General features: G+C 37.5%; 3 protein-coding genes and 4 non-coding genes across 10 annotated transcripts; all 7 read right to left on the bottom strand.

Moving 5' to 3' along the window:
* Positions 1–3,710: 3,710 nt before the first annotated feature.
* Positions 3,711–9,355, bottom strand: calr (calreticulin). The gene is made up of 9 exons (XM_046870758.1): positions 9,106–9,355; positions 8,676–8,777; positions 7,075–7,278; positions 6,888–6,982; positions 6,578–6,787; positions 5,904–6,017; positions 5,257–5,400; positions 5,008–5,100; positions 3,711–4,768 (listed from the first exon to the last, which is right to left on the bottom strand). Exons 1-9 carry the CDS (start codon positions 9,197–9,199, stop codon positions 4,565–4,567), a joined length of 1,260 nt encoding a protein of 419 aa, XP_046726714.1. The 5' UTR covers positions 9,200–9,355; the 3' UTR covers positions 3,711–4,564.
* Positions 9,356–11,258: 1,903 nt separating this feature from the next.
* On the bottom strand, positions 11,259–21,430 carry tor3a (torsin family 3, member A). 2 transcript variants are annotated; one of them, XM_046870760.1, is made up of 7 exons: positions 21,323–21,430; positions 20,996–21,023; positions 15,798–15,920; positions 15,359–15,624; positions 14,767–14,942; positions 12,474–12,598; positions 11,259–12,242 (listed from the first exon to the last, which is right to left on the bottom strand). In XM_046870760.1, the coding sequence occupies exons 3-7, from the start codon at positions 15,877–15,879 to the stop codon at positions 11,995–11,997; spliced, it is 897 nt and encodes a 298-aa protein (XP_046726716.1). In that variant the 5' UTR covers positions 15,880–15,920; positions 20,996–21,023; positions 21,323–21,430; the 3' UTR covers positions 11,259–11,994. The 2 variants fall into 2 exon arrangements, with proteins under 2 accessions (XP_046726716.1, XP_046726715.1); XM_046870759.1 differs by lacking the exons at positions 20,996–21,023; positions 21,323–21,430 and adding an exon at positions 16,116–17,286.
* On the bottom strand, positions 21,102–25,744 carry LOC124399660 (piggyBac transposable element-derived protein 4-like). Of its 3 annotated transcripts, XM_046870755.1 has the most exons (11): positions 25,704–25,733; positions 25,346–25,385; positions 25,119–25,152; positions 24,866–24,912; positions 24,640–24,684; positions 24,400–24,450; positions 24,211–24,226; positions 23,988–24,050; positions 23,775–23,818; positions 21,823–23,594; positions 21,102–21,644 (listed from the first exon to the last, which is right to left on the bottom strand). In XM_046870755.1, the coding sequence occupies exons 10-11, from the start codon at positions 23,092–23,094 to the stop codon at positions 21,219–21,221; spliced, it is 1,698 nt and encodes a 565-aa protein (XP_046726711.1). In that variant the 5' UTR covers positions 23,095–23,594; positions 23,775–23,818; positions 23,988–24,050; positions 24,211–24,226; positions 24,400–24,450; positions 24,640–24,684; positions 24,866–24,912; positions 25,119–25,152; positions 25,346–25,385; positions 25,704–25,733; the 3' UTR covers positions 21,102–21,218. The 3 variants fall into 3 exon arrangements, with proteins under 3 accessions (XP_046726711.1, XP_046726710.1, XP_046726712.1); XM_046870754.1 differs by having other exon boundaries at positions 25,346–25,744; XM_046870756.1 differs by lacking the exons at positions 24,211–24,226; positions 24,400–24,450; positions 24,640–24,684; ... (2 more) ...; positions 25,346–25,385; positions 25,704–25,733 and having other exon boundaries at positions 23,988–24,173.
* On the bottom strand, positions 23,888–23,950 carry LOC124400559. Its single transcript, XR_006928418.1, has one exon. It is a non-coding gene; the product is annotated as a small nucleolar RNA SNORD78 (small nucleolar RNA).
* Positions 24,519–24,603, bottom strand: LOC124400551. Its single transcript, XR_006928411.1, has one exon. It is a non-coding gene; the product is annotated as a small nucleolar RNA snR60/Z15/Z230/Z193/J17 (small nucleolar RNA).
* On the bottom strand, positions 24,745–24,822 carry LOC124400538. Its single transcript, XR_006928399.1, has one exon. It is a non-coding gene; the product is annotated as a small nucleolar RNA SNORD79 (small nucleolar RNA).
* LOC124400547 lies at positions 25,467–25,547 on the bottom strand. Its single transcript, XR_006928407.1, has one exon. It is a non-coding gene; the product is annotated as a small nucleolar RNA SNORD74 (small nucleolar RNA).
* Positions 25,745–26,646: the final 902 nt, after the last annotated feature.

The raw sequence follows: 26,646 nt of genomic DNA, 5'->3' as shown, positions 1-26,646 counted from the left end.
TGGCAGATATAGTGTCTAGTGCAGTCGTTTTTTCAGCAGTTCCATACGGGGCAGCCAGTACCATGTACACATTTCACAGTGTAGGTTCAGTGTAATCATCTCGACGATGTTTGTTTTCAAGACGGTCAGTAAGACAATTCCAACGAAGTCCCAGAGCTGGCTCTTGTAGGTCTGAATTTTGCTCCGGAAGCCACAGTTCTGTGCTGGTTGCTCTGGCCTCAATTGGGAGGTGTTCTACAACAGAGGGTACATCAGTAGCCCACTGCCAGATATCAAATCCACCCAAAGAAGCAGACTGCGCATTCTGTCAATTAGATTACGGGCTTTATCTGCAGAGTAAAAACTTTGCAAGCATTTATCTACATAAAATGCCTGCTGTAGAGAGTTCCTCCTCATAACCACTGTGGTCCTTTGTAGTGAATATGTGGCACAAAAGGACTGCAGGTAGTCCCAAAGGGATGAACCTGCCATTCTAAGATACTCAGCTCTTCATCCCTTTTCATGTCTCTCCAGATGAAGCATAACAATGAACGATCTTGTAGCTAAAGCTGAATCGGATTAAACATTGCTTTAATGTCTCCACTGATAGCAACCATGTGCTCAGTACACCCAGAAGGGATGGACCCAGAATAGGACCAGGAATAATGCAATAATTCAGAACTTGTCCTCTGTATTTATATGAGCAGTTAAGTGATGAGGGATGTACCATGATTCAGTATAATAATCTGCTACCTCACATGTCAATCTTTTCACATAACCTGTTATATCCAGCCTTTGTACCTCTTGACAAAAGATCTGGGTTATTTCATGGTCATTCGCGATCTGTCGCTCTGTACTTTCGAAGTAGTGGAAGACATGCAGATTGCTTGTAGACAAGGACTATCCTTTCTTTGAAGAAAAGGTGTAGTGTATCTTATTATGCCATTTACCCTGACAGTATGCCTCTCAAGTAGTTCAAGTGCATACTGGTCCAGCTTCGATCGTGTCACAATTATTTTAGGAATATATGGCAATGTTACAATTTGCCACAATTTCTCCACATGCTTTGAAGATCAAAGTGGGGAAAACCCACTGTGGTAAAGAAACACTGCTGCTTGTCATTAGGAAGGTGTAACCTACTGGCAGAACCTTTGAGCATCAAGGAAAGAGAGGTACATATTGCAACAGGCCCTCCAGATGGAACAACACGAACAGGCAAATCTGGAATGTTGGAATATGGAGACGGATGATCCGCTGTGGTGACCCCTAATGGGCGAAGCTGAAAAAAGATGATGTTGCATAGTCAAAGTGAACCTTATTCATCCAATGCGTTATATGAAAAAAAAATTGTTGTATAAAATTGTAAGAGTTTAATTTTGTGATATTAAGGTTTTTCTCGTTGAGAACGTGTGTGTGTGTGTGGTGTTTTACGGGTAAGCGGTCGAACCTCTGCAGATCAGAATCATCAGACTCATTTCAGAGACGTGGAATGGGGGAGTTTTCCTCTCTCCCTGCTAAAGACTCTGTGCCAGACCCTTTCGCTTCCTCTTCCCCCTCCCAAGTCCCACGCGAGCCTGACCTATTTGCCACCTTTGACAAAGTGAGCACCTCCCCTGCCCCCTTTCCACCTCCTGAAACGCAGTAGCGACATTAACATTTTACCTTTAACTTCTGCTGAGTGGCAGCCTTTGCATCTCAACCCTCTCAAATTACAAGTTTTATAAAAAATATGCTGTTAATATTTTATCTTGTACATCAGTTATGTGTAAAGGTATTAAACAAAAAAAAAATACCAATTTAATTCATGTTAAAAAGAGATTACTAGAGTTAGACATTATTTATGCTTCTACTATCAGTGTTACATTCTTATGCCTATACTCTGTTCAGCCCAATCTGTACATTCTCACTAGCAGTGGGTGGAGAGGTGGGGCTGCTTGCTGGCATTTCTTAACTTCATTCATACTGTGTATCCGTTTCTTCCATCATCCATGAGGCTTGATGCTCATGCTGCATGAACATTTACTCTACCATGTCTACCTTACTTTGCTTTGCATGCACTTAATGCAGGGAGAAGAGGTGGAGATGGTGGAGGTGTTCAGGTACTTGGGGTCAACAGTGCAAAGTAATGGAGAGTGTGTTAGATAAGTGAAGAAAAGAGTGATTTGTGATAGTAGGGTATCTGCAAGAGTGAAAGGGAAAGTTTATAGGACTGTGGTGAGACCTGCGATGTTGTATGGTTTAGAGACAGTGGCATTGAGTAAAAGACAGGAGGTGGAGCTGGAGGTAGCAGAGCTGAAGATGTTCATGCAATGCTAGCAATGGGCTTAGCTTAAAACTTTAACTGAATCCAAGCTGATAGATCTAATAGAGTGAACGTTTTGTCTGTTCTTGTGACTTTTCCTTCCTCTATTATCTGTCTCTGCATTTCTGCAAGCTCCATGCTCTTTAATGTATTGTCTACAAAAGCTTTCTGTAGATCTGTCAGTCATGAAGCTGTTGTCCGGCTGGATCCAGAGCTCCTGCTGTGGTTGTATGTTGTCATGATAGTCCTTGAAGACAGGTGACTCCTGTTAGAGTGTAAAGGCTCAGAGAGTTATATCCACACAACTTTATTGATTAGTTGGGTAAAATGATCGGTATGGGTATGGTATGTGAGTTTGGACATGCTAGTGTGGTTTTCTTGCAGTTAATGAAATAGATCACCATTGGTTGCGGGATCCAAGAAGTTTAATGCTCTTTAGGTTGTGTAATCATCTACCAGCTGCTGCTCGATAGGTTGTATTGTTTCATTTATTTATCTCTAGACAGGATGCCCACCCAGAGCAGGGGTCCATTCTCACACACACACACACACACACACACATTTGTGACAGAGGTAACTGGAGAACACAGACGGAGCCCCTACGAAACAGGCAAAATGTAAATGTAAAGACAGTATTAGGAGCTTATTACTAGATTACATTGCTTCTAAACATTTAAAATAACCTGTCTACAATGTAGTATTAGTAGAATTAGTAACTGGTTTTCTCCCTACCAGCAGTTATCACTTGACAAAGTTACTAGTCTGGCCAGCTCAGTGTGTGTTTTGGCAGCTGATGTAGTAAGACCAAGCTGGATTTTTCACTATGTTGAACATGTGTAGCTGCCATAAATCATTTCTAGGGCCAGGATAATAACTTTGAATATTCATTTAGTTGAATCCAGGCCACACAATCAGAATGTGGATTTTTGTTTAAAGCCTGAAACCACAATCCATTTTCCAGACATACATTTAATTTGATCTCAACAGATCTAATTTTTTTATGTGGCCATAAGACAGCATGGAGACCTTGGCTGGCCAAATAGATGACCTATTAAAAAAGACTAATTGTGAACTTAATTTTAGCTCATTTCACACCACCATGATGTGAACCATTAATGTTAGTCCCCTGGAGGCTCTTAGTAACACCCTACAATACAGGGTTTTACCTTATAGAGAGGACTCAAAATTTCTTTAAGAAGTGTTTTAAAAATCTCAGAAATTATGGAATGATATAAAAAATATTTACTTAATCTATATTTTATGTATCACATTGTAAGGTAATAAAATATTACTGAATGGTAAAGTTGACGATGCAGTTCAAGTGAAAGGAGGTTACTGTTATATAGTGTGTACAGCGATAAGGCGAGAGCTATGGACTTCCTTAACTAATCTGCACTTTTTGCTCCACTGCAAAACTAAAGAAGCAACATTAAAAGACCAAGCATGCCTTTACTGATTAACTACATTTATACAAATGTTTACAATTTATTAACTTAACTATTGCTTTACATGGGTCAAATGTATTTGTTGTATAATTTAAGCCTGAATCAGTACAGCAAACATAAAATTTCAAGCAGATAAACATTATGAAAGCCATACCCAGTCTTTCTTACTTAATCTTTCTAATCAATAAATCATTGTGCAGAACTTTCATCAGGTCTGCAGAACAACACTGCATTTCCACATTAGTTATAATGTTTCTTTATGAGAACAATAATTCACACATGTGCAAGGGGCATGGGGCCATGTCAAATATTACCAGTACAATCTTTTCTTTTAAGTTTCTTTGATTTTGAAATAAACAAACAAAAAAAATTACAGTATTCTCACTCACACGCAGACACATACATAATTTAAGCATATTGCACCATGTATGGAAAATGAACAGCAATTTCTAGAAATCTGAGGCTACCAATTGTTCAGATTATATAACACAAATGACCGAGGACAAAATGAGGTGTTCAACTGAACAGCAGTGGTTCATAAAGACTTTGTTTACCATCTTTTTTTTTTTCCAGCCTAAATTACGTTGCATAATTTCCTTAAACCATTATGCTCACTGTATTGATGCGAACAATTCCTGTTATATATCATTTCCCCTGAACACCACTTGGTTATGCTGAAGAAGCTCAATGAAGTATGGTTTAGTTATAAATATGTTTGCAGCACCAGAACTGACCGAAATGTCTGAGCTGAGAAACAAAGAATGTCCAACAAAGTCTAGGTCTCTGCCATATTTTTCCACTGAGAATAGAAAACACAGCAAAAGTTTCATTTCCAAGTCTACAGCTCGTCCTTAAGTTTAGCATCTGTTCCCTCTTCCTCTTCATCGTCCTCATCCTCCTCATCCTCTTCCTCGTCTTCATCCTCATCTTTATCTTCGTCGTCCATGTCATCCTTTGAGTCTTCGCTTTTTTTCTTGTCCTCTTCCTCTCGTTTCTTTCTCTCTTCCGCCTCTTGACCATCCTTCATCTTTTTTTCAGCATCCTGTTAAACAGAACATATAGCATCAATTTAAAGACAATAGAAACCACTTGCTGGCACCATAAAATCCCATTCGTTTGGAGACACAATTACAACTTTAATAGTATAATATAAATGCACTTTATAAATGCTAGCATTTATCTGGTGCTTTAATTATTCCAGAAATGCATTTTGAACTATCTTTCACTGTAGCTAAAAAAATAGATCTAGGAATAAATTGTTAAAACAAGGCATGTATTTACCTTTGTTGCACCCCAAGTTTCATTGCCAATCTCCTCAGCCAGTTTTGGGTCATTGGTAATGAGAAAGTTGTCAAAAATGGTGCCAGACTTCACCTGTTCCAAATCAGTAAAATAATGTGGGTTAGTGCATGTACCAGGAGCTCTTCTCATAAATATAAAATAAAATAGAATACAGTAAAATAATGACCATCACAGCCTAATTCATGTTATGAAGCATTAAACAAAAGGTCATAAATACACTTAGGTTACCTGCCACAAGTCCAGTCCAATCACTCCAAAGCTGCTGTATTTGTAGATCTCAGCATCAGGAGTGTATTCAGGGTTGTCAATTTCAGGGTGTACCCATTTACCTTTGTAAGCAGGATTGTCTATCTGTTTTGGCTTCCATTCACCCTAAAACACAATTATTATTTTTTAATCCTCTTAACAGAGTTGTAGGCTGATTTATCTTGAGTTGTCATCTAGTGTACCAGTGTAGATTTATTCATTGATAGAGACTCAACACTTTTGTACACTGCTCTGAACAAGGGCGTCTGCTAAATGCCATAAATGTAAAGGTAAATAAGGGAAAAACTTTGTTTTATAAAACATTCTCAAATAGTAAGAGGTTTCTAAGTAAACACTTAACACACGATTGTTGGACATTGATGCTACATTCGGACACACCCCTGAGGAAAGCATTACCTTATGACGTATGGTAATCACAAATGTATACCACAAAATATCTAAAATGCCAAATATTGTGCGTTTGTAATTTTCCTATTAAAACAGGAATCCGTCAACTGTACTATTTTACATGCCTCCCTGGTTTCATGTACTATTTATGTACAATGTCCTTGTAAAATTAAGATAGAGGTTCTATTATACAACCTCTTTATTATAGGGAGCTTGGGTACCTTGTATTCAGGGTTGGTAACCATAGGAGGCTCCCATTCCCCATCCATCTCTTCATCCCAGTCATCAGGCTTTTTGGCATCAGGATCAGGGATGGTCTCAGGCTTATCCCAGTCCTGTAGTGAACCACAGACAGATTTAAGAAAAAGACCCAAAAGAAGCAGTAACTCTTGTATGGGTAATATAGCTTAAGAGACACAAAATTAAGTTCAGATATAAAATATAAACAGAGAGCCTCAATGCTAAATAAAATATTATTTCCCCATTGAAGTAGTTAAGTAGATATTTTAAACTCACATAGACATGTGAGCATTAACATCACTATTAGTAACAAATTTCAACCTTAAGCATTAGACAATTCTTAAGAGACAATAAAAACAGAAATAGCAAGCACAAGAGGTGGTCTCCATATGGCAGGTCCACTACTGACTGCATCATTTACATGTAACAAAATGTATGTAGACAATGTTGCTTCTTAAATGGAAAACGTAGCTTTACAATTTGATCTAAATTCCAAACTACAGTATATGATCGAGATCAGCAATTCAAGAGGTGTTAACGGCATACAATATTACATTTGATTATTTGTGTGTGTGTGTTGTTATGCAAGTTGTAGGTTTGTATGTGTCTTAAAAGTACCTAAAAGTAGAATTTAAATGTATTATTCAACCCTAACCTCTGGCTTTTTATCGTCAGGGTCATCGATCTTCTCTCGTTCGTCCCAGTCCTCAGGCTTCTTTGCATCTGGATCCTTGATCTTTTTCGTTGGCAAAAAGTCCCAATCGTCCTCGAGAGATCCAGACTCCACCTTCTTATTGTCGATCTTCACCTCATATGTGTTGTCTGGATTAACAATGAGTGTGTACAGGTGGGAGTATTCATCATCCTAGTTATCAACATAACAAAATTAGTACTGCCATTTTTCCAAAAACTAAACAAAAACTCAAAAATAACATACTGGGAATCCTTTGTAAAACCGACTTTACCTTGCACCTGATGTCTTTGTTGATCAAATGATTCTTGCCCTTATAATTGAAGATGACATGAACCTTTTTAGTGCCAGGGCCACAGATATCAGGACCTTAAACAGAATATATGCCATGTTTACATTTAATACCGATCCCAAGTTATTTATTCTTAGTCTCACATATAAAGTTATGAAAAAGCTCTCACCAAACATTATATTGTATGTTGAATCTCCATGCATTTCCTCTTGCTTGAGGCTTGATGGAAAAAGTTTAATGTATCCTCCTCCACAGTCTATGCTCTGCTCATGTTTCACTGTAAACTGCACAACCAGTGGCTGATCTTTATTGCTGAAGTCCTCAAACCGAGTTGAGGTGGCATAAAAGTGAGCATCCTGGCTGGTCTGAAGGCCTGGGAACAGAATGATTATATCTACCTCAGTGATACTCTATAGCAGTTTTCTCTCAGTATATAAAATGTGTGCACATTAAAAAACTTGCTCTACCACTGAGGTTTAACCCAACCACATTTGGAGAAAAGATAGATTAGATATATTAGATAGATTAGATAGATAGATTAGATAGATAGATAGATAGATAGATAGATAGATAGATAGATAGATAGATAGATAGATAGATAGATGTTTCATTGGTAAACGCACAAAGTTGTCTAAAGAATTTTACATTTTCAATATTTAGTCACCTGAATATTGCATTAATAACTATTTAAACTTAGACTAGTTTGGCCAAATAAGTTTATACAATTAACATGTTTTGCCTATAAATGCCCTGAATTCTACTTTACTGCTTGAAACAACTAACCTTGCCAATATCTGCACTTGTAATAAACTAATAAAAATGATTACCCTTACAACTTGAAAGCAGACACTAAAAAGTTAATAATTATGAACAGGTTAGAATTCTTTTCATTTAAATTAAGTTTTATTTGTAAGGTTGTGCAACAACATTGTGCTTTTGAATTGCCAAATTCGGTCAACGTAACATTAAAAATAAATGACCAAGAGAACCTCTCAAAATGTTCAGAGAATTAGGAAATGTTAAATCATCCTGGAACATCTGACACATGGAATGTTTAAATAAAACAATAAAAATGGGTGAACATGCTCAGGTAATACATATTCTAAGGATTTTATTTTAAGGTGAAGTATAATTATAGCAGTCTGCTTTTATACAACGCATTTGGTATGTTTTGTATGTAGTTTATTTCTCTAAAGTATGCACATAGGGTGTTAGACACTGCTGATGTGCATGCTTTGTAGTCTGGTGGCTACTTAGCAACAAGTCAGACACCTGAGACAGAAAAAAAAATAGATGAAATAACCAATTTTAGGTAAATCTATGTTTGGTGAATGAAAAAAATGCACTTTTCATGCCTGGGGATATCCGTAGATGTCTGTGATCAAGCATGAGTGCAAGTAAAAGATGATGAAAAGGTTGCAGTCAAAGTGAAGTCACTCATAATTCTAATTGTATAAGAAGTATTTAGTAGAAGTTCATTTGTTACCATTTTATAATCCCTATTTATTTTTATAACTTGTGAATGTAACTAGTCTATTCGTCCCTTTTTATTTCAATGAAGGATAAATCAAAATGAATATGCTTATATACTTTGTGTATTTTGGCACCCAGCCATGAAATGGTTATTTTGTTGTTGTTTATTTAGCAACACCAAATACTAGATGCATCATTTACAGATTTGTAATTGTTTTTGTTTTCCAAAAAAATAGATGTGCATTAAATTTAGAACACGAGGATTTCAGCACTAAAAGAGGAAAAGCACAATCTCACCCTTGTCTTTCTCTGCATCGCCATAAAATTTGCCGGCCGACAGCACAAACTTGCCATAGTCGGATTTGTGTGTGGATTCCACCCATCGGCTTTTCCAGCCATCTACACAAACAGAAAATAAAAGCAAAATATCTCCTTAATGAAATGCATCTGCGTGGTTACCTTCACGTCTTCATTTCTTGAAGAGATATATGCCACATTAATGCATGACTAATATTCAGACTCCACACACACACACACCAGGGCCTTATTGTTAATGTTAATAACAACTAAATGTCGGCAGCATCGCCACCAGAAGAGCAGCATGAATTATAATAAAACACGCTTTACTTAATAAAAATAAATCTTCCGGAAAAAGAAACGCATTCATCCGGGTGTTGAATAATCGCCTATGGAAAGTAGTGTAAATAAATTAAAATGAACACATTACCCCCGTCTTCAAACTGCTCTCTGAGATAAACGGACGGCTCTGCAGTTATGAAGGCGATTGATACGCTTATGAAAAGCAAACACAGCGCTGTCATTTTAGCCAAACAAAAAAATAGACTAGAGACAATATGTGAATTAATTGAAAACGGTTTCAATGTCGCCCAGGCACGCTGTAAAGCTCTTACTCTACAACGTGCTTTTTCTAGGAGCAGTAAGCACTTCTTCCCGTTGCCAGGCTCTCCTCTTGGCTCAGAACAGATGGCCTGTTCTCATTGGTCCTGGGCATAAAGAGGCGGGGTTCCATATTCAGACCAATCAGATCATTAATAAGAATGATCGACAGCACAATTCGGCCAATTCAGTCCAACCACGCAGTGAACTAGCAGTCGATAGAGGATTATATGAAATCAATTGAAGATTTCTGACAGATGGAGGAAATAAAACAAACTCGTGGTTTTCCGGAACGAAATGTGTGTAAAGAATCTTTTCCAGCTGTTCCTTTGAGTATTGTTTGTATAATAGCACTGCTATGACTTATAAAAAAAAACACTTTTCTTTTCATTAATATAGTATGGTGTAAATAAAGCTTAAAAGTACCAAAGTAATGCACTGAAATAATAATACACATGAAAAAAAAATGATCTGGTACTCGTGAAAATAAATTATATTATAAAATGTGAATAAATACTATGTTCTAATGTCATATGAAACTTTTGTGTGTGTGTGTGTGTGTGTGTGTGTGTGTGTGTGTGTGTGTGTGTTGTGGGGGGGGGGTGGGGGTGTTTAATTTGTCAAAAAAAAGACACGACAGAACTGGTTCCAGTCCAAAACATTTTATGTGCAACAAGAAAAAAGTAACATTGTTCACAAAAAGGTTTCAAACTTCAAGCTGGTGAATGTGTAGTGGGAATGTTAGTCTAAATGCTAAATACAGTGTTATCATTTGTTCCAAATATACATAAAATGTCAATATTCTTTAAATATAAGGTGACGTTACTAACAAAAAAAAAGCATGGAAAATGTGAATTTTATTTAGGATAATTTTTTTTTGACACAAAGTTTCACAGCAATGATAATGACAAAAAAGCATGAGGTACTAGTATGTAGATTTCATTTAAAACCTTTTACTTCAACATACTCATCTCTTTAGTAATGACACTGTAAACACCGTGCAATTCAATATTGTATGGAAAGATCATTCAGGTAAAAGGTTGAAGGGCTACACACTATCCCCAGACTACACGTTGTTCTTATTGCTGTCACAATCTGGTATTTTCTCTAGAAAAATAGACTTTTGTTGTAATGGAAACACCAGTAATTTTTATAATGGTCTTGTCTCCTGAAATTATTCAGAAATTATTCCATTTATGGTAGTCATAAAAAGCATATTATTATTAAATAAATGACAAAATGTAAAAGAAAACATTTATTGCTTTACCAGTGATAAGATGTAAAGAAAAACAACCTTCAATTTCATATTTCTTTCCTACTTTTTCCCCCCATTTCCGAAAAAGCAGTACAAACTTAATGAATTTTATGCTTTGCCCTTAAAGCATGTTGTTACCACTTCTTTGCTGTGGTGCCAAATAGGTGACTGCTATTGACTCACTAGAACCCCCAAAATCAATATAGGATAGAAAACCTGTTCAAATATATGCACACAATGTTCTGTAGAGTCTTTTATGAATATTTGTAGTGAAACTAAACCCATTTATAGACACCACCCAGTATACAATATGTTCCAAAGTAGTAACACATTTTCTTGTCAGTATTTCCGGCAAGAGAATTTTCACTGATTATAAAATTGATGTTTCTTAACAAAAGTGCAGACAAAGAAAAGACAATGCTTTTTGGAAATTTTAGCAGTAGATTTACATTCCAAACAAAATATGTTACATGACAGTAAATGAAGCTGTGGATAAAGAGTGGACTTTAACCAAAAAAAAGTTGCTAGATTTTAAATTTCTAGTAAATAATTAAAAAAGGTAGACTGCTGCATACAGAACCTGTGTACAGTATATAGTTGTACAGTGGGGCAGCACAAGATCAGCCTGAGCCGAAGACTAGCATCCATTATTGGCCACAATGCAATTTGTGCTATAAGCAGAAATGGTGTCCTAGATAAATGCTTGTATAATGTCAAGCAAAGAATGCTATCATTTAAACATTGATTTTATTACATTATGTTTCACTAGTGGGTAAAGCATAATAACCGATCCACATTTCCTTCATTTAATACACCTTCTTAAAGTATAGACTGTAAACAAATTTAAACAAGGGCCTTTAAAATTACAGATTTTGCACCTTTCTTTTTTTTTGTTATGGATACATTTTGTAATGGAAACATTCCACCTACTACAAATCACTTCCCTACTTCCCTGTAAATTTTGGAGCATACTTAAATAGTAATAAGCAAAAGTACTAATGTAAGGTTAAAAACCCTGCATTATTTAAAGAATATTGTCACATTTTAAATATTGAATTACAGATAAAACTATTTTAAAACCAGATTTGTGCGTTTTATAAATAAAGCTGACGTATGTGAAAAGATATGGTATGGTACAAGTACATGACCAAAACTGTACTGCCTGTCCACTGAAAAAGCTCTATTAGACTGGTGCTAATAAAAAGGAAACTAAGAAATAGTATGTGGGATTCAGCATTTTCAAGTAACAGCTCTCCATTTTTTTTTAACTCCGTATGAACTCTGGTATTGATAGATCTTTATGCTGCATGTTTTTTCAAAACATTCATCCTCAGTAACTGCTTTATCCTGTTCAAGGTTGTGTCAGGTTTCTGAATCCAGAAACCAGGTAACAGTCTCGTTCTTATTCATTGTTATATATGCCATAATTGTTCATGTGGCCTTAGTGACTTGTGTGTTCTTCTATTAATGCAAAAAGAAGTTAATTCTTTGAGGGATAGATTTGCAACCCTGTGCAGAAAAGAGTTTCTCTTCTTTGGGTACGTACAGCATGGCTTTAGCCACCTCATCCAGAGTTGCCTCATCAGGCTCCACACCACGAGTAACAAATGCATCCCGAGCACACAGTGTAACATGACGATATTCAAGGGGCAAGAATGGCACAAAGAAGTCAATCAGGTGTCCCGACATGAGCTCACTTTGGGAAAATCCTCCTAAAGCAGAGAAAGAGTGACTTCATATTTAAATTCTATAAAGCTGCTTTGAGACAATGTCTGTTCTGAAAAGTGCTATAGAAACAAATATGACTTAACTTGACTAACAATAAATTAGTTTTTTTGAGCTATACAGAAAGCTATTTTATATACATATGTATTTTATATACATAGAGTAAATGTAGAGGTTTGTGTTTGTTCAAATTTCTGTGTATTAATATAAGCACTTGCCTTCCGCCTCCAGAGATTCTGCTCGCAGTCTATGTTCCAGATCTTCCATACCAATATCCTCCCTGTTCTGCCCCGAATGCCAAAAATCCAGTGCTACGTCATTAATAATTGCCCCACCAATATTACTAAAGACACAGATTAAAGAAATTTAAACAGAGTTGAGTGCAATTTTTTTTTACAGCATTACTAGTGTTTTTTCTGATTTCCGGATCATATATTTTAAAAATATTTAAAAATACAAAAAGTATAGATTACAAATTTTACACCGTAATAGCACATAGAATCTTCCACTGCACTTCTAATATACTTCTGTCAGCCACAGAATGTATTATATTGCTTACACACCTTTCATATATTTGAAGAAGCAGCACTCCTGAAATATCTATATAATATATACAGTGGAACCCGGTTATCTCGCCCTCGGTTAACTCGACAACCCTATTAAGTCGACGTTTTTGAAGTGGAACCGCCAAATTCTCGCTTTTTCTAAGCATTTTTTATCGGTTATGTCGACTTTTTTTTATGTCGCCGAACCCTAATAGCTCGAGCACAAGGGGGGAAAAATTAGAAATTTTAACGTCAGTTATGTCGATCGGCACTGTGCCGCCGCAGAAGAACTCACGTAAGTGCCGGAAAAATCAAACCTTACAGATACTACAGGTGTTTGTATTGTATACTGGTGAATCTCTGCTGTTAGTAAGTGCACATATGCATTTTTTTTGTTAAATGTTATGCGATGAACGGGAGCGCGACGCTCCCGGCTTCAACTCCTCACGAGCAGGGTAAGGAGCACGGCTCTCTCGGTAAGGAGCACGGCTCTCGGTAAGGAGCACGGCTCTCGGTAAGGAGTTGAAGCCGGGAGCTTCAGCGAAAGCGGCCGAGAAAGCACCTGCCACGCCCCCTTCCGCCGTTCACGTTTGAGACTTTTCTGTCCCTCGTTTTTGGTTTCGGTTTTGGATCTTCCGGGTTTTTTTTTCGGCTTCGCGCCGTGCCGCCGGTCGCAGTATTTTTTAATTTCCTATTTTCCATTCACAAACTCTCTCTCTCTCTCTCTCTCTCGCTCGGCTTATCTCCCCCTCGGCATCGCGGACGTAGGTTTTTTCGGACACTTTGCTTTGTGTGTTTGTGCGGATTACTTCAGCCTGATGGTCATAAGTTTTCAGAAACTGAGCGATCTGTGTGTCTATAATGTTGGAGAATATAATAAAGGTTTGTATGGAGAATGGACGGTGGTTTGTATTGTATACTGGTAAATCTCTGCTGTTAGTAGGTGCACTTATGCCTTTTGTTGTTAACAAACTTATGTACATTTTTATAGCATGCCTTCATCAAACAAATTGCGGCAACGCTGTTGTGTAAAAACCCCTCCAAAAACACGTGCATGCACATTCTCATTTATTAACGCACATCATGTACATAAAGAAATTTCAAGCACGTTAATATACTGCCGCCATTTTGTTTTCGTTTATCTCGATCATCGGTTACCTCGATGCTTTTTGGCACCCCCCTGGGACATCGACATAGCCGGGTTCCACTGTATCTATATAATATATATCCCAATAGATATAAATTTACATCTGACATTGTACAAGATCCCTCCAGTTAAGTGGATTAAAACAATTTTTCATTAGGGGACCAAGAATTTAATATTTATGATTAAAACCTTTGAACTGCGTGTCCAAAATGTGGATTTCCTGGCTCAAGGCAAGTTTAACAATCCCACTTCTCCCACTGCATTACATTTTCTGCCATATTGTATTTTATTTAGTTGTTTATTTCTTTTAAGCTTTTTTTTTGCTACTCCTCCAAAAAATGTTATCACAGTGAGCCACACAAAAGATTTTTGAACACTAAAATGTTTCCCTATACTGGGCTCTGACTATGTCACACTTGCTATGGGTCTTCAGGATCTTGTCCTGAGGTTATGCAAGAGAAATAGCGATCAGGACCACAGGTCAAAGTAGCAAAAGAAAACAGCACAGTTCAAAGCAGTAGCAACAGTTGCAGCAGCTGCAACAGCAATACCACCCTGTTAATCATTTAGCCCTTTTTTCCTACAATCAAAGAATTTTCGTACGCTAAAACCTACTCAACTACCCTAATATCAAGAAAATAGAAATCACTCTTGAATCCCTTTTCCGAAAGTTATGACTGCTTTTCTGTCATTGATTAGACAGTGAGTAAAACACACCTGTGAATTTGTGGCTCACCAAGTCTCACTGCTTGGCCACCAAAGAAAATACTGAATGCGTATTTAATTTAAATGAAACTCGTTAAATGAGGAAACACCAACCTTAGGAACAGGAATATAGCTTTTCTGTAGCTAACACCATCCACATTATCATAGTGGTCCATGTAGGGCTTAATGGCGTCAATAAGACCAGGGTGCAATTTCTCTGCCTCATCAAAAATGAAGAGTGTCTGTGGGCAACGGAGGACCATGTCTCTAATAGCTTCCCTTAACTGGCCCTAAAAACACAAGAGTTTGCATAAAGCATCAAAACACTTTAAAATACATAATACACAAAATATGAATAATAATAATTGATAATAATAATAATAAAAGTCTTTGTGTGTTATCATCGGCAACTAACATATACAGCTTTAAATCATTCTTTCATCTTTCATATTCTTTTCATCTAGAGCACATAGAGTATAATAATTTTCTGTTTGCAGGAGAATAATTGCTGCACTGGCTGTTGCTTCTTAACCCGAGGAATTACAAAAGGAGTAAAGCCCACATCACAGAACAAAAGGTTCTGCTCTATACACACCTCTCACAGCCTTTTGTCTCATAAAGAAAACTCCATCTGGTGTGAAATTAGATTAACTGATAGTCTTCCTCTTAAGTGATAGTAATTTAGCATAAAGACCTTGTGCCTCACCTTGTACACGTCCACCAGTCTTGCATGCGGGAAGTGGAACGGGGCAATGAACAGACGCACACACTCACTCTTCACTCCGTCACGATACAGGTTATCTGCCACCATCCGAGCCACAAAGTTCTTGCCTGTGCCTGACCAGCCATGGAAGGACAGGGTCAGGGGTTTGTTGGACTCAGGGTTATTAATGAAGCCTTGAATGGCCTTCAGGACCACCGACTGAGCCAGGTGCTGCCCATGAAGTTTCATCTGAAGATCCTGCTCTAGACCTAAATACACAGTTACAGAAATAAAGCTGCTTTTGTGTCCACAATGTATACATGAAACATATATTTAAAAAATAGACAAATCTATTTAAAAATGTACAGCTATATCTAAAATATAGTTGATAGCAATGGTTTATACGGCTGTAAAATACACGATGTGCTGTTGAACATTGTACCTGTGATGTTGTTAGTAATTCTGCAGTCTCCTGAATCACAGCACTGTTTAATACTGCAGTACCAGTTGGACACCATCCCCATATAATCCTGAGAAAGCCACGACCACGTGTTCTCTGTAGGCACTGAATAGAGCAAGAATTCACATTTCTAAAATGTAAGACATAGGATTTGGTTTCGGTTTCTTTTAATGACAATACAGAGGTAAAGCTGCCGATCGCACAGTGCAGTCGTGAATAAAACCTATAGTTTTGATGGCGCTTTTCATACTGGAAGGGGAGGAAAAAACCGTGCTGGCCATTCAGTCCATCTTCCCCTACCTTGCTGGGTCGCATCGTCCTGGTTCGGCTGGCACTCTCCTTCCCAAACATGGCAGTAGAGGTAGTTGAAGTAATAGGTTGACACATTTGAGATGCTGTCAAATTGAAACAGGTTTGCGTTCACGGACGCCGCCAGCAGCGCGGAAAAACACGCGAACACGAGCATCAGGTCGGACAGGTATGCAGTCTGGACAAAGAATCACAAATAGCCCTCTTTATTGTGCCCATTCAGCCATTAGTGACAGTCTACCACGGACGTCAAAACGGACCATCGCTGTTTACCCGGGGCAAGCTGCCGCGGTGCTGTGACGTAATTTCCGGCAGTCCCAGCGACTACTACCGACAAGCCTCGTGTTTTCCTATGGGCTGGGCTCCCCTTCACATTACATAAACGAAAGATCCCCCCCCTTACTTGGCCTTTAAGGTATTTTCCGAGCCTCACATATTTACGGTTTATTTACGCAAAATCACTATGTCATATTCATTTAAAAAAAAGAAATAATTTAGCTGAAACTTTAATTTATAAAAGTCTGATTAGTTTGGAGTTTATTATTCTCAATTTGTTTCACAAATAATGTTTTGGTGACAGTCAGATTAGATTTACTCTGAGTTAAATACATTAAAACACACCACTAAACCTTTAATGTTGATTTAAAGTGTTTATTTACAGTGTTCCCTGCTCTAAAGTTGTCTGGTGTTAATTACAGTGTTCATTTCAACCAGGGGTGTTAAAATACGTCGATCGCGATCTATTGGTCGATCGCAAAGGTAGTATGGGTAGATCGCTTGACATTTTGACAAAATTGGTGGACCGTATTAAAGTAGATCAACATTCTAATAATCTTCTATTATCGTTAGTATGCAGGATTGAATCAATTAGAATGAATATCCTACCTACTTGACACCATTATATCCTCATATGTCTGGGCTGGGAAACCCCCATGAGTTACAAGGTCAATTCTTTAAAGAATTAAATGGAATGGGGGTCTTGCCCTTCCAAATTTTCTTTTCTATTACTGGGCATCTTATATTCAGAAAATATATTTGTGGCATAATTCCTCAAATATTAATTGGTGTACGATCAAAGCTAACTCCTGCACATCATCTTCTCTATCTGCATTAGTTTTTGACTCTGATTTGAGATGCCCCTCTAAATACACCACTAATCCGACTGTACTTTCCTTACTTAAGAGACTTAAGAGACTTAAAACAGTTCAGCACTTTAGATTTAAACACTGTCTACTTATGTGCCTATTTGTGGCAATCATCTTTTCATCCCTTCTACTCTGGATTCAACTTTTGCTCAGCTCAGGGGGAAGGGCATAGTTCTGTTTGATGACTTGTTTCTGGATCACACATTTGTGTCATTCAATGAAATGCTGAGTAGATTGAGTATCTCCAAAACTAATTTATTCCGTTACTTTCAACTATGCAATTTTGCTAAAGCATATTTTGCTCCATTCCCCTAACAGCCAAAGAAAACTTTAATTGAAGATGTATTTTCTCTTTCAAAGTCTCAAAACTGTGTTGCCTCTATCTATGATCTGCTTCGATCTTCATAGTCCTCTTCTCTTTTTTGCACTTAAAGGAGTCTGGGAGCAGGAGTTAGGGCTGGGAACTGTGGTATAATGTTTGAGCTCAAATTAACTCTGTCTGTATTTTTGCTTGTTTGAGTCTTATACAGTTTAAAGTGCTTCATACAATTCATTTCACCAAAGCAACATTAAAAAAACTTTCTTTAACAGATGACCAGTGTAATAGATGATAGATGATCATAATAATACATTTTACACCTGTCCTAAACTGAACTCTTTCTGATCTTCTTTCTTTGACACATTGTCAAAAGCTCTTAATGTCTCTGTGAAACCCTGCCCATTAATTGCAATTTTTGGAGTATCTCCAGTTGATGGTTTATATAATAAGCGACAGGCCGATATTATTGCTTTTGCCTCACTGGTAGCCAGAAGACGAAAATACTGCTTCATTGGGAATTCCCATGCCCTCCTGCTAATTTCTCTTGGTTACAGGATTTAATGTTTTTTCTACATTTGGAAGAAAGGAAACACTCCACTAGAGATTCTGTTAACTTATTTTACAACATCTGGAATCCGATGATTTCCTTTGTTGAAACTATACCTTCATTGTAGGACCCCCCCCTCCCCCCTTTTTGTTTTGTTTTTTTCAGGGATACTTTGGGGTGGGGGGTTGGGCTGGTGATTTTCAGTGTTCAAAGGTAGTTGGGTTGAAAGAGGTAGATGTAGAGGAAAGGGAGGTATAGAGAATGATGATCCACTGTGGAAGAAATTGTTATGAATTTTGAAAATCCATTTTCCTTTTCAAATTCAGAAAAGAAAATAACTGAATACATCAATGAAAAGTGGGGTGTTGTAAAGCCAGAGTAAATTGTGCTTGGTGTCATGTATGATATAGATGCAACAGGCAAACTGGAACCTATAGTCAGGTTCCAGTGAATAACACATTCATTTATATTCCCATACTAGAAAGTTTGAAATTAATTTTTCAAAATAGTGAGATTTGTGACCAGATCAAAACAGTCATGTCTGACAGTCCACATATTTGTTTTAGAGATTTTAGTGATGGGTGCTATTGTAAAACCCATCCACTGTTTTTAAAATTCACAAATTCCTAACAAATTCAGCTCTACTTTGAGGAGTTTGAGAAATGCTGTGTTCATAAATTAGGGTGCTTGTATTATGAAATCCACCGCCAAAGTTTAATTCAGCCATTTTGAACTGTCATCTTGTGGCTTTGTTTACAATACAGCTTTGATTTGGTTCTGTAGCCTTTCGTTTCTGATATTAAAAGGCTTAAGAGTGAAGGAATTCATCTGCCCATATCTGCAGAAAAAGTGTATGATACAATAAGTCAAGTTATTGGTGATAACTTAGCAATGCACTCTATTCTGAGGTTTAAAGAGTTTTAATAGCCATTATTTCTGCCGTCTGTTTGATTAGCAAAGCTGATGCCAAAGATGCTTTTTCTGAGGATAAACCGAGAGTAGTTACTCATGATGAAACAAGATTTAAAATGCATTGTAGGATGCTGCAATCAGACCCACAAGTTAAATCTGTGCATGGGGATAATGAGTAGATATAGAGTAGTGTAATGAGAGATTCATCTCTAAACACACTGCTGTTTTTTTAATGTGTGCAACAATTTTTCATTTGACATTATGCATGACATACTTGAAGGAGTAGCTCAGTATGAACTGAATTATTTCAGTACATATGCAAGAATTGTATTTCAAAGCAAAACTTAATTTCTCGAATATCTTCTTTTGACTAGTTACCCGGAACGCAAAAAAACGTCCTACATTAGCCTGGCGCACAACAGCAACAGCTTGGGTTAGAATTCTATTCAAACTCTGTGCCTTGTTAAGAATACCCCATTTATTTTTGGTGATGTGGTGCCACAAGTCACTGGAATTTGCTGCTGCTTTTGTTGCAAATGATCAACATTATCTTTTCCTCAAAGGTTTCTTTTGGCTTGATGATATCCCTTAAACACCTGTCCAAAGAGCATAACCAGTTTTTCCAAATTTTGAATGCTAATAAACATTTGTTTCCTAAACATTATTCATTGCTTCATTATCCTTCATGCATTAGAAAAACAGGTCCACTCCTACACTCTTGAAGCATGTGATTTAAAGCTAAAAAAAACACTTCAAGAATTCTCGAAAGAAATTTAAGAACATTACCAAGTCCCTCGCCAAAAAACACCAAATGGCCATTGCAAGTCACTGGGACTCGATAACTTTACCACAGAGAGTATGGACCAATGTCTTTGTTCGATTTTGCAGACCATGATGGTGGTGAAGACTTGTTGCCGTCTCTTTAAATCCCTGAACATGAAAGTATATATATTCCACTAACTGGGTTAGAATCGATTCCATTGAATACAAAGTTGAGTGGGGAAAGCATGCATGTTTTACTTCCTCATTGTTTAATAGTGTTTGGCTGAAAGCTTTCGATTGTGTCTTGGAAAGTTTATTTGTCTTGTTTAGATGAAAAAGAGCGTTGCTTTTATGAACGATTCAGCCACTGTAATGAAATGGTACGGTTAAAAAATTATTTTTATTTTTGTATAGATTAACAAGTAATTTTTGAACCATGATTATCCTATGTATGATTCACATTTTTGACAAGACAACAGTGATGTTTGTGCTGCTTTTGCAACGTAAAATTTATATTGAATTCTAATGAATTTTTGGTGGATTCTCTGCATTAATTTTAAAACATTCCATATTTATGTTTTAATTAATTTAGACATATTTAAAGTCTACAACGTTTTAACCATATTACTAATGTTAATATTAACTGAAATGGAGAGTTACTTCTAAACATTTAATGGTATAAAATTAACACTGAGGTAGAGTAAAAATTGAACACTAGCAGTAGTGTTTATTAATTTAACCCTCGGTCAGTGAGAACTATACAGTCAGTTTTACTGTGTATATTTACACCTTTCTCCGGCACAGTACATTTCTCATTTTATAAATCTGAGTAGTTAATGTGAAAGACCTAGAAAAAGTATTTTAAAGATTTTGCTACATTGACGATTATCCAAATAAGGGTCACATTTGTTAGGGCTTTTAAAGTCCAGTAAGTTAAACTGCTGTAAAAATATTTTTCAATTTTTTTCATTTAAATCTGTTAATCAACCTGTTCTGATTAAAACTGTTTCTAAATCCAGGATTTTAAATTTCCAAATTAGTGTTTATACTTATTTGTTGTTAGTGGCTGTTTTTTTCCATTAAATACAGCTGTAGATAGAAATCTTTGTTTCTGGTGTCCCTATGGAGTATTATAGTTTGTGTTTGCATGTACGTGCATGAGTGAGGATGATATTTGTTCACTAACCTTGATGTCTCCTTCACTGATTTTTTTTTTTTTTTTTTTTTTTGAAACAGAAAAAGAACATACAAGAAAATAAATAAATAAAAAAATAAAAAAAAAACACTCTACATTAGATTTATAAACAATTTATGACAACAACAAAATGCAACAACCTTCAAACTAAAAAGAGTGTAAATAGATGGATGAAGATGAACTAATTTACAAATATAATTTTCTGTTTGTGTGTCTAGTTAGGCCAGCAGTCCTTGCAGCATATCACATAGTGATTTTTACAACTAAATCTACCACACGCCATGCAAGTGCAGATTGTTCGATTTTTGCAGCACTTACATGTTCCCCTCTGAATTGCCACGTTGCTGGTGCCTGCTGGTGTCTGAGGGGCAGCAGCTACAGAAGACTGTAGCTCTCTCACCATTGCAGCAGCAATTGGTGTACGGGGAAGGTGCTTTCTCTTTACAATTGCTGCAGACACCATCGAGTGGCCCAGCTCCTCTAAAAAAAGCCTCCTCCTGTAGAGCTTTTGGCAGTTCCAGGAGGGATCAATGGCTGTAAAAATGACATATGCATTATATGCAGACAGGTCCACCATGTTGAAAAAAAATGTTTGTGGCCACCGATTGGTTTTTCGTCTACAGCTGTAGGTCCCGACAACCTACAAAGACAATAATAAGTACAGACTTAATCTATACTTTTTCTAAAACTAAAAGCTTCATTCTAAAGCTACACTTGACAATGAGAATAATCATGCAAACAAACTGTATCCTAAATCTCTCTCTCTAACAAGGACAGGAATTCAGTAAAAATGATCTGAAATAGGAAGTGGCACATACCTTGTCTAGATTGTCGACACCTCCCTTGCAGCGGTTGTAGTAATTGACGATTTCAGGTTTGCATTTAGGTCCCTCAGTCACTACTGCCTCACGGTGCCTTGTACTCAAAAGAATCACATTCCTCCCCCGTTTTTGAATGTAATTAACAGCCGTCGTGTTGTTGGTAAAAGCGAAGACGGAGGAGGGGAAAGGTTTTCCTCTAACTTCCAGCAGGTTGGGTGGCAGCTCAGGTTTATTTTTTCGGATTGTACCGACTAAGGATATTTTCTTTTTCAGAAGCTCCTGTGCAAGTGGATAAGAAGTGAAGAAGTTGTCACAAGTGACAGTGACACCCTGGAGTCCCTCGGTCAGCTCCTTGACAACTCGCATGCCCTGTCCCACCTCTGGAGCATTCTCGGTCTTTCCCAGATAAGGTGAACACCGCCAAGCATAGGATGTGACGGCATCACAAATTATCCATAACTTAAGACCATATTTGGCTGGTTTTTTTGGCATATATTGCCGAAATCGGCATCGTCCTTTAAAGGCCACAAGCTGTTCATCCACGGTCACATCTCTGCCAGGATTATAAAGCATTTGAAGTCGAGGAGCCCACATCTCCCACAAGGTTCTGATTGGGGCAAGCTTGTCGTCTCTTTGGCGGGCTGCTTTCTTCAGCTTGTCATTAAAACTAAGCGCTCTGCTTATCTCATGAAACCTGCTGAGGGACATAGTGGCTTTAAAAACTGCCCGGCCACTTCGATCGTCCCACAGGGAGCCTGTGGACTCCCCTCTGGATCTGTAGACCCCAGCCAAAATGATTAGGCCCATGTAGGCTTTGACATCCGTGGAGTCCACATCGGTCCATGTTTTGTTGGTGCGCTGTCCATTGAGGTTGGTCATGTTGACTATTAAATCAATCATCTCTACCGTAAAAAAAAGGTCAAATGCAGAGTCCACATCCTGGACCCTCGCAATTGCATAGCGCGTTGGCCCTGAAGTCACACCTCGAGCATGCTTTACAAAACGAAGTGTCTCTTCATTATTTGGAAACCACACCTGGCCATTTTTCCCAATCCAACCAGATCCAGAATCCCCAGGATCCTCAGAATCCCCCTCACTTTCAGTCGTTGAAGTTGAGGACGAGGAGGCTGCTACAAAATCTGGATCCGAGTCTCTCGAGTCAGCGCTGTCTGAAAAGGACTCCTGCAGCACGCTGGAGTCAGGCTGCATATCTTCCTCCAAAACCTCTTCAGAAGTGATGGTTCTCCTCTTTTTGCTTGCTCTTTTCATTTTCAAATGACCAGCAGGATGACATGCAAGGGTGTAAATCCACTTACTATGTAGACGCTATGTAGACTCTGTAGTTCTGAGAGCTGAGGTGCAAATTCTGATTTTCTCAGACACATCAGGGGTCACAGTGAGCGAAGGTCACCCTCTCTTCCTCACATGTGCACACACTAATCTTTGACATATCCAAGACTGTGATAAATGGTCAAAAATCCAATCCACAATCAATTTTTATATTAAAGTCATTTTCTGTGCGCCCCACATATCTGTGACGCCACTAAATTGACAATAAAAAAACAACAAAAAACTGTAGTTTAAATCAGAAATGAGGTTAAAAGATTTAAGCAAAAGTTATAATAAAAAAATTAAATAAAAAAAATAAACACTAATATTTTTTGAACACCGGATAATGGTTCAAATACAATCAAATTAAACATCTATTTAACTGGGAGTGGAAAACACCAGAACGTCCAGGTCTTGTTCAGATCACGGTTCAGCTAGGGCTGCAAAAAATACAAGAAATCAATCATCAGGAACGTTTACCTGACCAGCACAAATAGGACATAACCAGAAGGAAACCTTAGAAATGAATGTAATGGAAAGGGTTATAATTAGCAGAAACATTTGGCAGAATCTCATCACAGGCTGCAGAACACCAATTTACAAGCACAAACATTACTTACCTCAGCATCACATTTGAAAGTTAGCCATCAAACTGCATGTCAATCTGAGGGTAATAGAGAGTTATGATCAACAAGGTAAATCACAACAGCGTGGAATAGATTAAAAACATGGGTTCATCAGCAAAAGGCTGTCCACATTTGTGTTCAGGTCAGACATTTGTAAAACATCACCGAACCCAAGTTGTGGGTTCATTTTTGCATTATCATACAAACCTGTTGAGCCTCGTGCGTCTTGATACAGGATGCAGACATCTTCACCTGTCAATGAGTATACTCCTGTTAGAACAGAAAATATTCCCCATGAGGTCTGAAGTCTACTCAAATGACCATCAGACAGAGCTAATATCCACTCTCCATGGGAAAGTCAATGGATCCAAAAAAATCCTCCCGCTGATCATTTGAGCTAAAAACAAACAGAAATTTGATAAGAACTCACCATTCAAAACAGCCACCTGTAAAAGAGAAAACAGGATTAAAACAAAGAAAAGATAGCTATGAAAAACCAAGACCCCTAAATCCAGATCAGTCATTAAACCAACGTGTCCTCAACAAGATAAGAGACCTGATTCAAGATCATCCTTTCTGGGTTTGAGGAAAGTGACCACAAAAACAAATAACCACATACCTGTGGTCAAGCCAACCATAGACAAGGTCTCCTCCATCTACCATGAAGATGCTAAAAATAAACAGAAAAAATTATTTTAAAAGCTAGTAGAAGTAGTGATCACATAAATCAGTCTTTACTCGATACATCAGCTAGGAGCGAAAGACATTGCGCATGGTTCTACATGGAGATTCTGCTGAACTATGCAGTCATCACATGCACTAAAATCATATTTCCGTGTGAAAATATTGTAATCGTTACCCGTGCGTGCTTCACTTGGCCACATCACAAACTTGCCATAGGAACCTTACAAGAGAGAGACTCATCAGGACATGCATACCAAAACCAATAAATGAAAATTATGTCTACCGTCTCAGTACAAAATCTCTCTTTCACTCTTATTCAGAGAGATTCCCATTGTTTTAACATTCATCATAGACAGTAAATGGTACACAGGTTTACAGCAACAAATAAATTAAATGCTCACCATGTTCATTTTAACAAGCCAACATCCCAGCAGAAAGCCAAGTCATTCTAGCAGGAGGGGGAAAATTAAATAATCACATAAAAGAAAATCAGGTCAACTCCAGGAGGAACAAAATGTGCCTCAGATTAAACATTTGGTGGTTTCAGCTTCATCAATCTTGACTCAAGAGTAGCAAATTAAGTCATCATAGAGAACACAAGTACAATATACATTTATTTATATTATATATATTTTTTTTTAGAGCCAAACATACCTGTGGACAAGTAGAGCGTACAAATTTTCCAGCACTATATAAAAAGGACCAGATTCAGTTTTCATGTTCATGTTAATAGAATAAATTAGTAAATTATTTCAGGACCTCAGATTTAAGTTCTCAGAAACCACTTCTGTCCACTACTCATACATTTTTCTTCATCACAGGCAGGATAGATTTGTGTATAGAAACTAAAATGCAATGCTTTTATTTCTAAATTGACTTACCCATATCTGGATGAGGAATGCCTGCTGGATCCAGTTCCTCCTGCACAACAGACGGAGGACAAAAAAAGTTAAGATGTACTGCATGACCACGACGTGGGACTTCATCCATTAGAAACTTTTATACACAATGTCAGAAATGTTGGCATTCATCAGATTTTCTCAGATGTCCCTACCAACATAATTATCATCGTATATACACGAGGAATGTAACAGAGAGAAACTGGGGGGAAAAAGGCGTGAGATGTTAGCTAAAGCAGAAAACGCGTTTGACGCTATGACGCTAAATAAAGACTAGAATCTCCTTACAAAAATAAATTATACAACGCAAAAAAAGAGCAAATAAACAAAACAGTCTTACTCTCCACTGCACACAATGACGGAATAAGGCGGGAGCAAATGGGACGAGGGCATTTAAACGACTCACGCAAGGCCTTGTGGGTAGTTTAAAGATGGCGCAGTAGCTCGCAGTACACGCTACATACACTAGATGACAATGTCTCACCACTTCACTGTAACCTGTAGTAACAGAAATTCATTGACTCGCTTGATACGACTCACAAATAAGAGTCGACTCTTAGGACTTCCGTGGTGAACTGCCTGAATTATTCCACTTCATAATACCCTCATTATGATGCCACGTCTATAAAAACCATCAATATTATACAACAACGCAGAATAACAGAGCGCTGCCTCACAGACAGCTCTCTCATGCAGCAAAAATGAATGCTATTTCTAAAGCAAGAAACCCAATGAACACAATTCAACAAGTCTCCTTTTACTGCAGCTGCATCCCCTGCATACATGTCTAGCAGAGGCATCAATAACCACTAATAACATCAATTATTATTTATTATTAATTATTATAACATATAGTTATATATTATAACTCAGTTTGGTCTCATTGAGATTTAATACCGTTGTAGCAATAAACATGAAAATCCAGAACAGTGGTTGTCAATTTATAGATTGCTTTTGCAAAGCAACACTATCACAGTGAAATAAATGTATGTATATGGCAAGGCCTCGATATCAATTTTACAAACATTAAAAATAACTCATCCATTTTCTGTCCACTTTAATTCACCATGTTTGCTCAAAATGTTGAATCCTTCTCAACATGACCCTACCCATCATTTGTTGTTATTGGCTGTTTTTCTATAAGAGAGTGCTGTGACTAGAAAGCTTAGTTTCTGGCTTTCCTATGGATTAATAACAGTTTGTGTTTGCGTGTGCGAGAGAGAGAGTGACCTTTGTTCACTGAACTTGATGTATCCTTTGACTCAAAAGAAACGCAATCCTCC

This window comes from Silurus meridionalis, chromosome 17 (genome assembly GCF_014805685.1).
Source record: "Silurus meridionalis isolate SWU-2019-XX chromosome 17, ASM1480568v1, whole genome shotgun sequence".
NCBI classification, from domain to species: Eukaryota; Metazoa; Chordata; class Actinopteri; order Siluriformes; family Siluridae; genus Silurus; species Silurus meridionalis.
The sequence above is the reverse complement of the archived record's forward strand: the minus strand, read 5'-3'. Positions and strand labels throughout refer to the sequence as shown.

Coding starts and splice junctions, on each gene's coding strand:
- calr (XM_046870758.1), bottom strand. CDS start 9,199: ATGACAGCGCTGTGTTTGCTTTTCATAAGCGTATCAATCGCCTTCATA. Junction 8,778..9,105: donor AGAGCAGTTTGAAGACGGGG/GTAATGTGTTCA, acceptor CTGTTTGTGTAG/ATGGCTGGAAAAGCCGATGG. Junction 5,401..5,903: donor TTACCAACCCTGAATACAAG/GTACCCAAGCTC, acceptor ATTGTGTTTTAG/GGTGAATGGAAGCCAAAACA.
- tor3a (XM_046870759.1), bottom strand. CDS start 16,281: ATGCTCGTGTTCGCGTGTTTTTCCGCGCTGCTGGCGGCGTCCGTGAAC. Junction 15,625..15,797: donor AATTACTAACAACATCACAG/GTACAATGTTCA, acceptor CTGTGTATTTAG/GTCTAGAGCAGGATCTTCAG. Junction 12,599..14,766: donor GCTATATTCCTGTTCCTAAG/GTTGGTGTTTCC, acceptor CTGTGTCTTTAG/TAATATTGGTGGGGCAATTA.
- LOC124399660 (XM_046870754.1), bottom strand. CDS start 23,094: ATGAAAAGAGCAAGCAAAAAGAGGAGAACCATCACTTCTGAAGAGGTT. Junction 21,645..21,822: donor GTGTCGACAATCTAGACAAG/GTATGTGCCACT, acceptor TTGTCTTTGTAG/GTTGTCGGGACCTACAGCTG.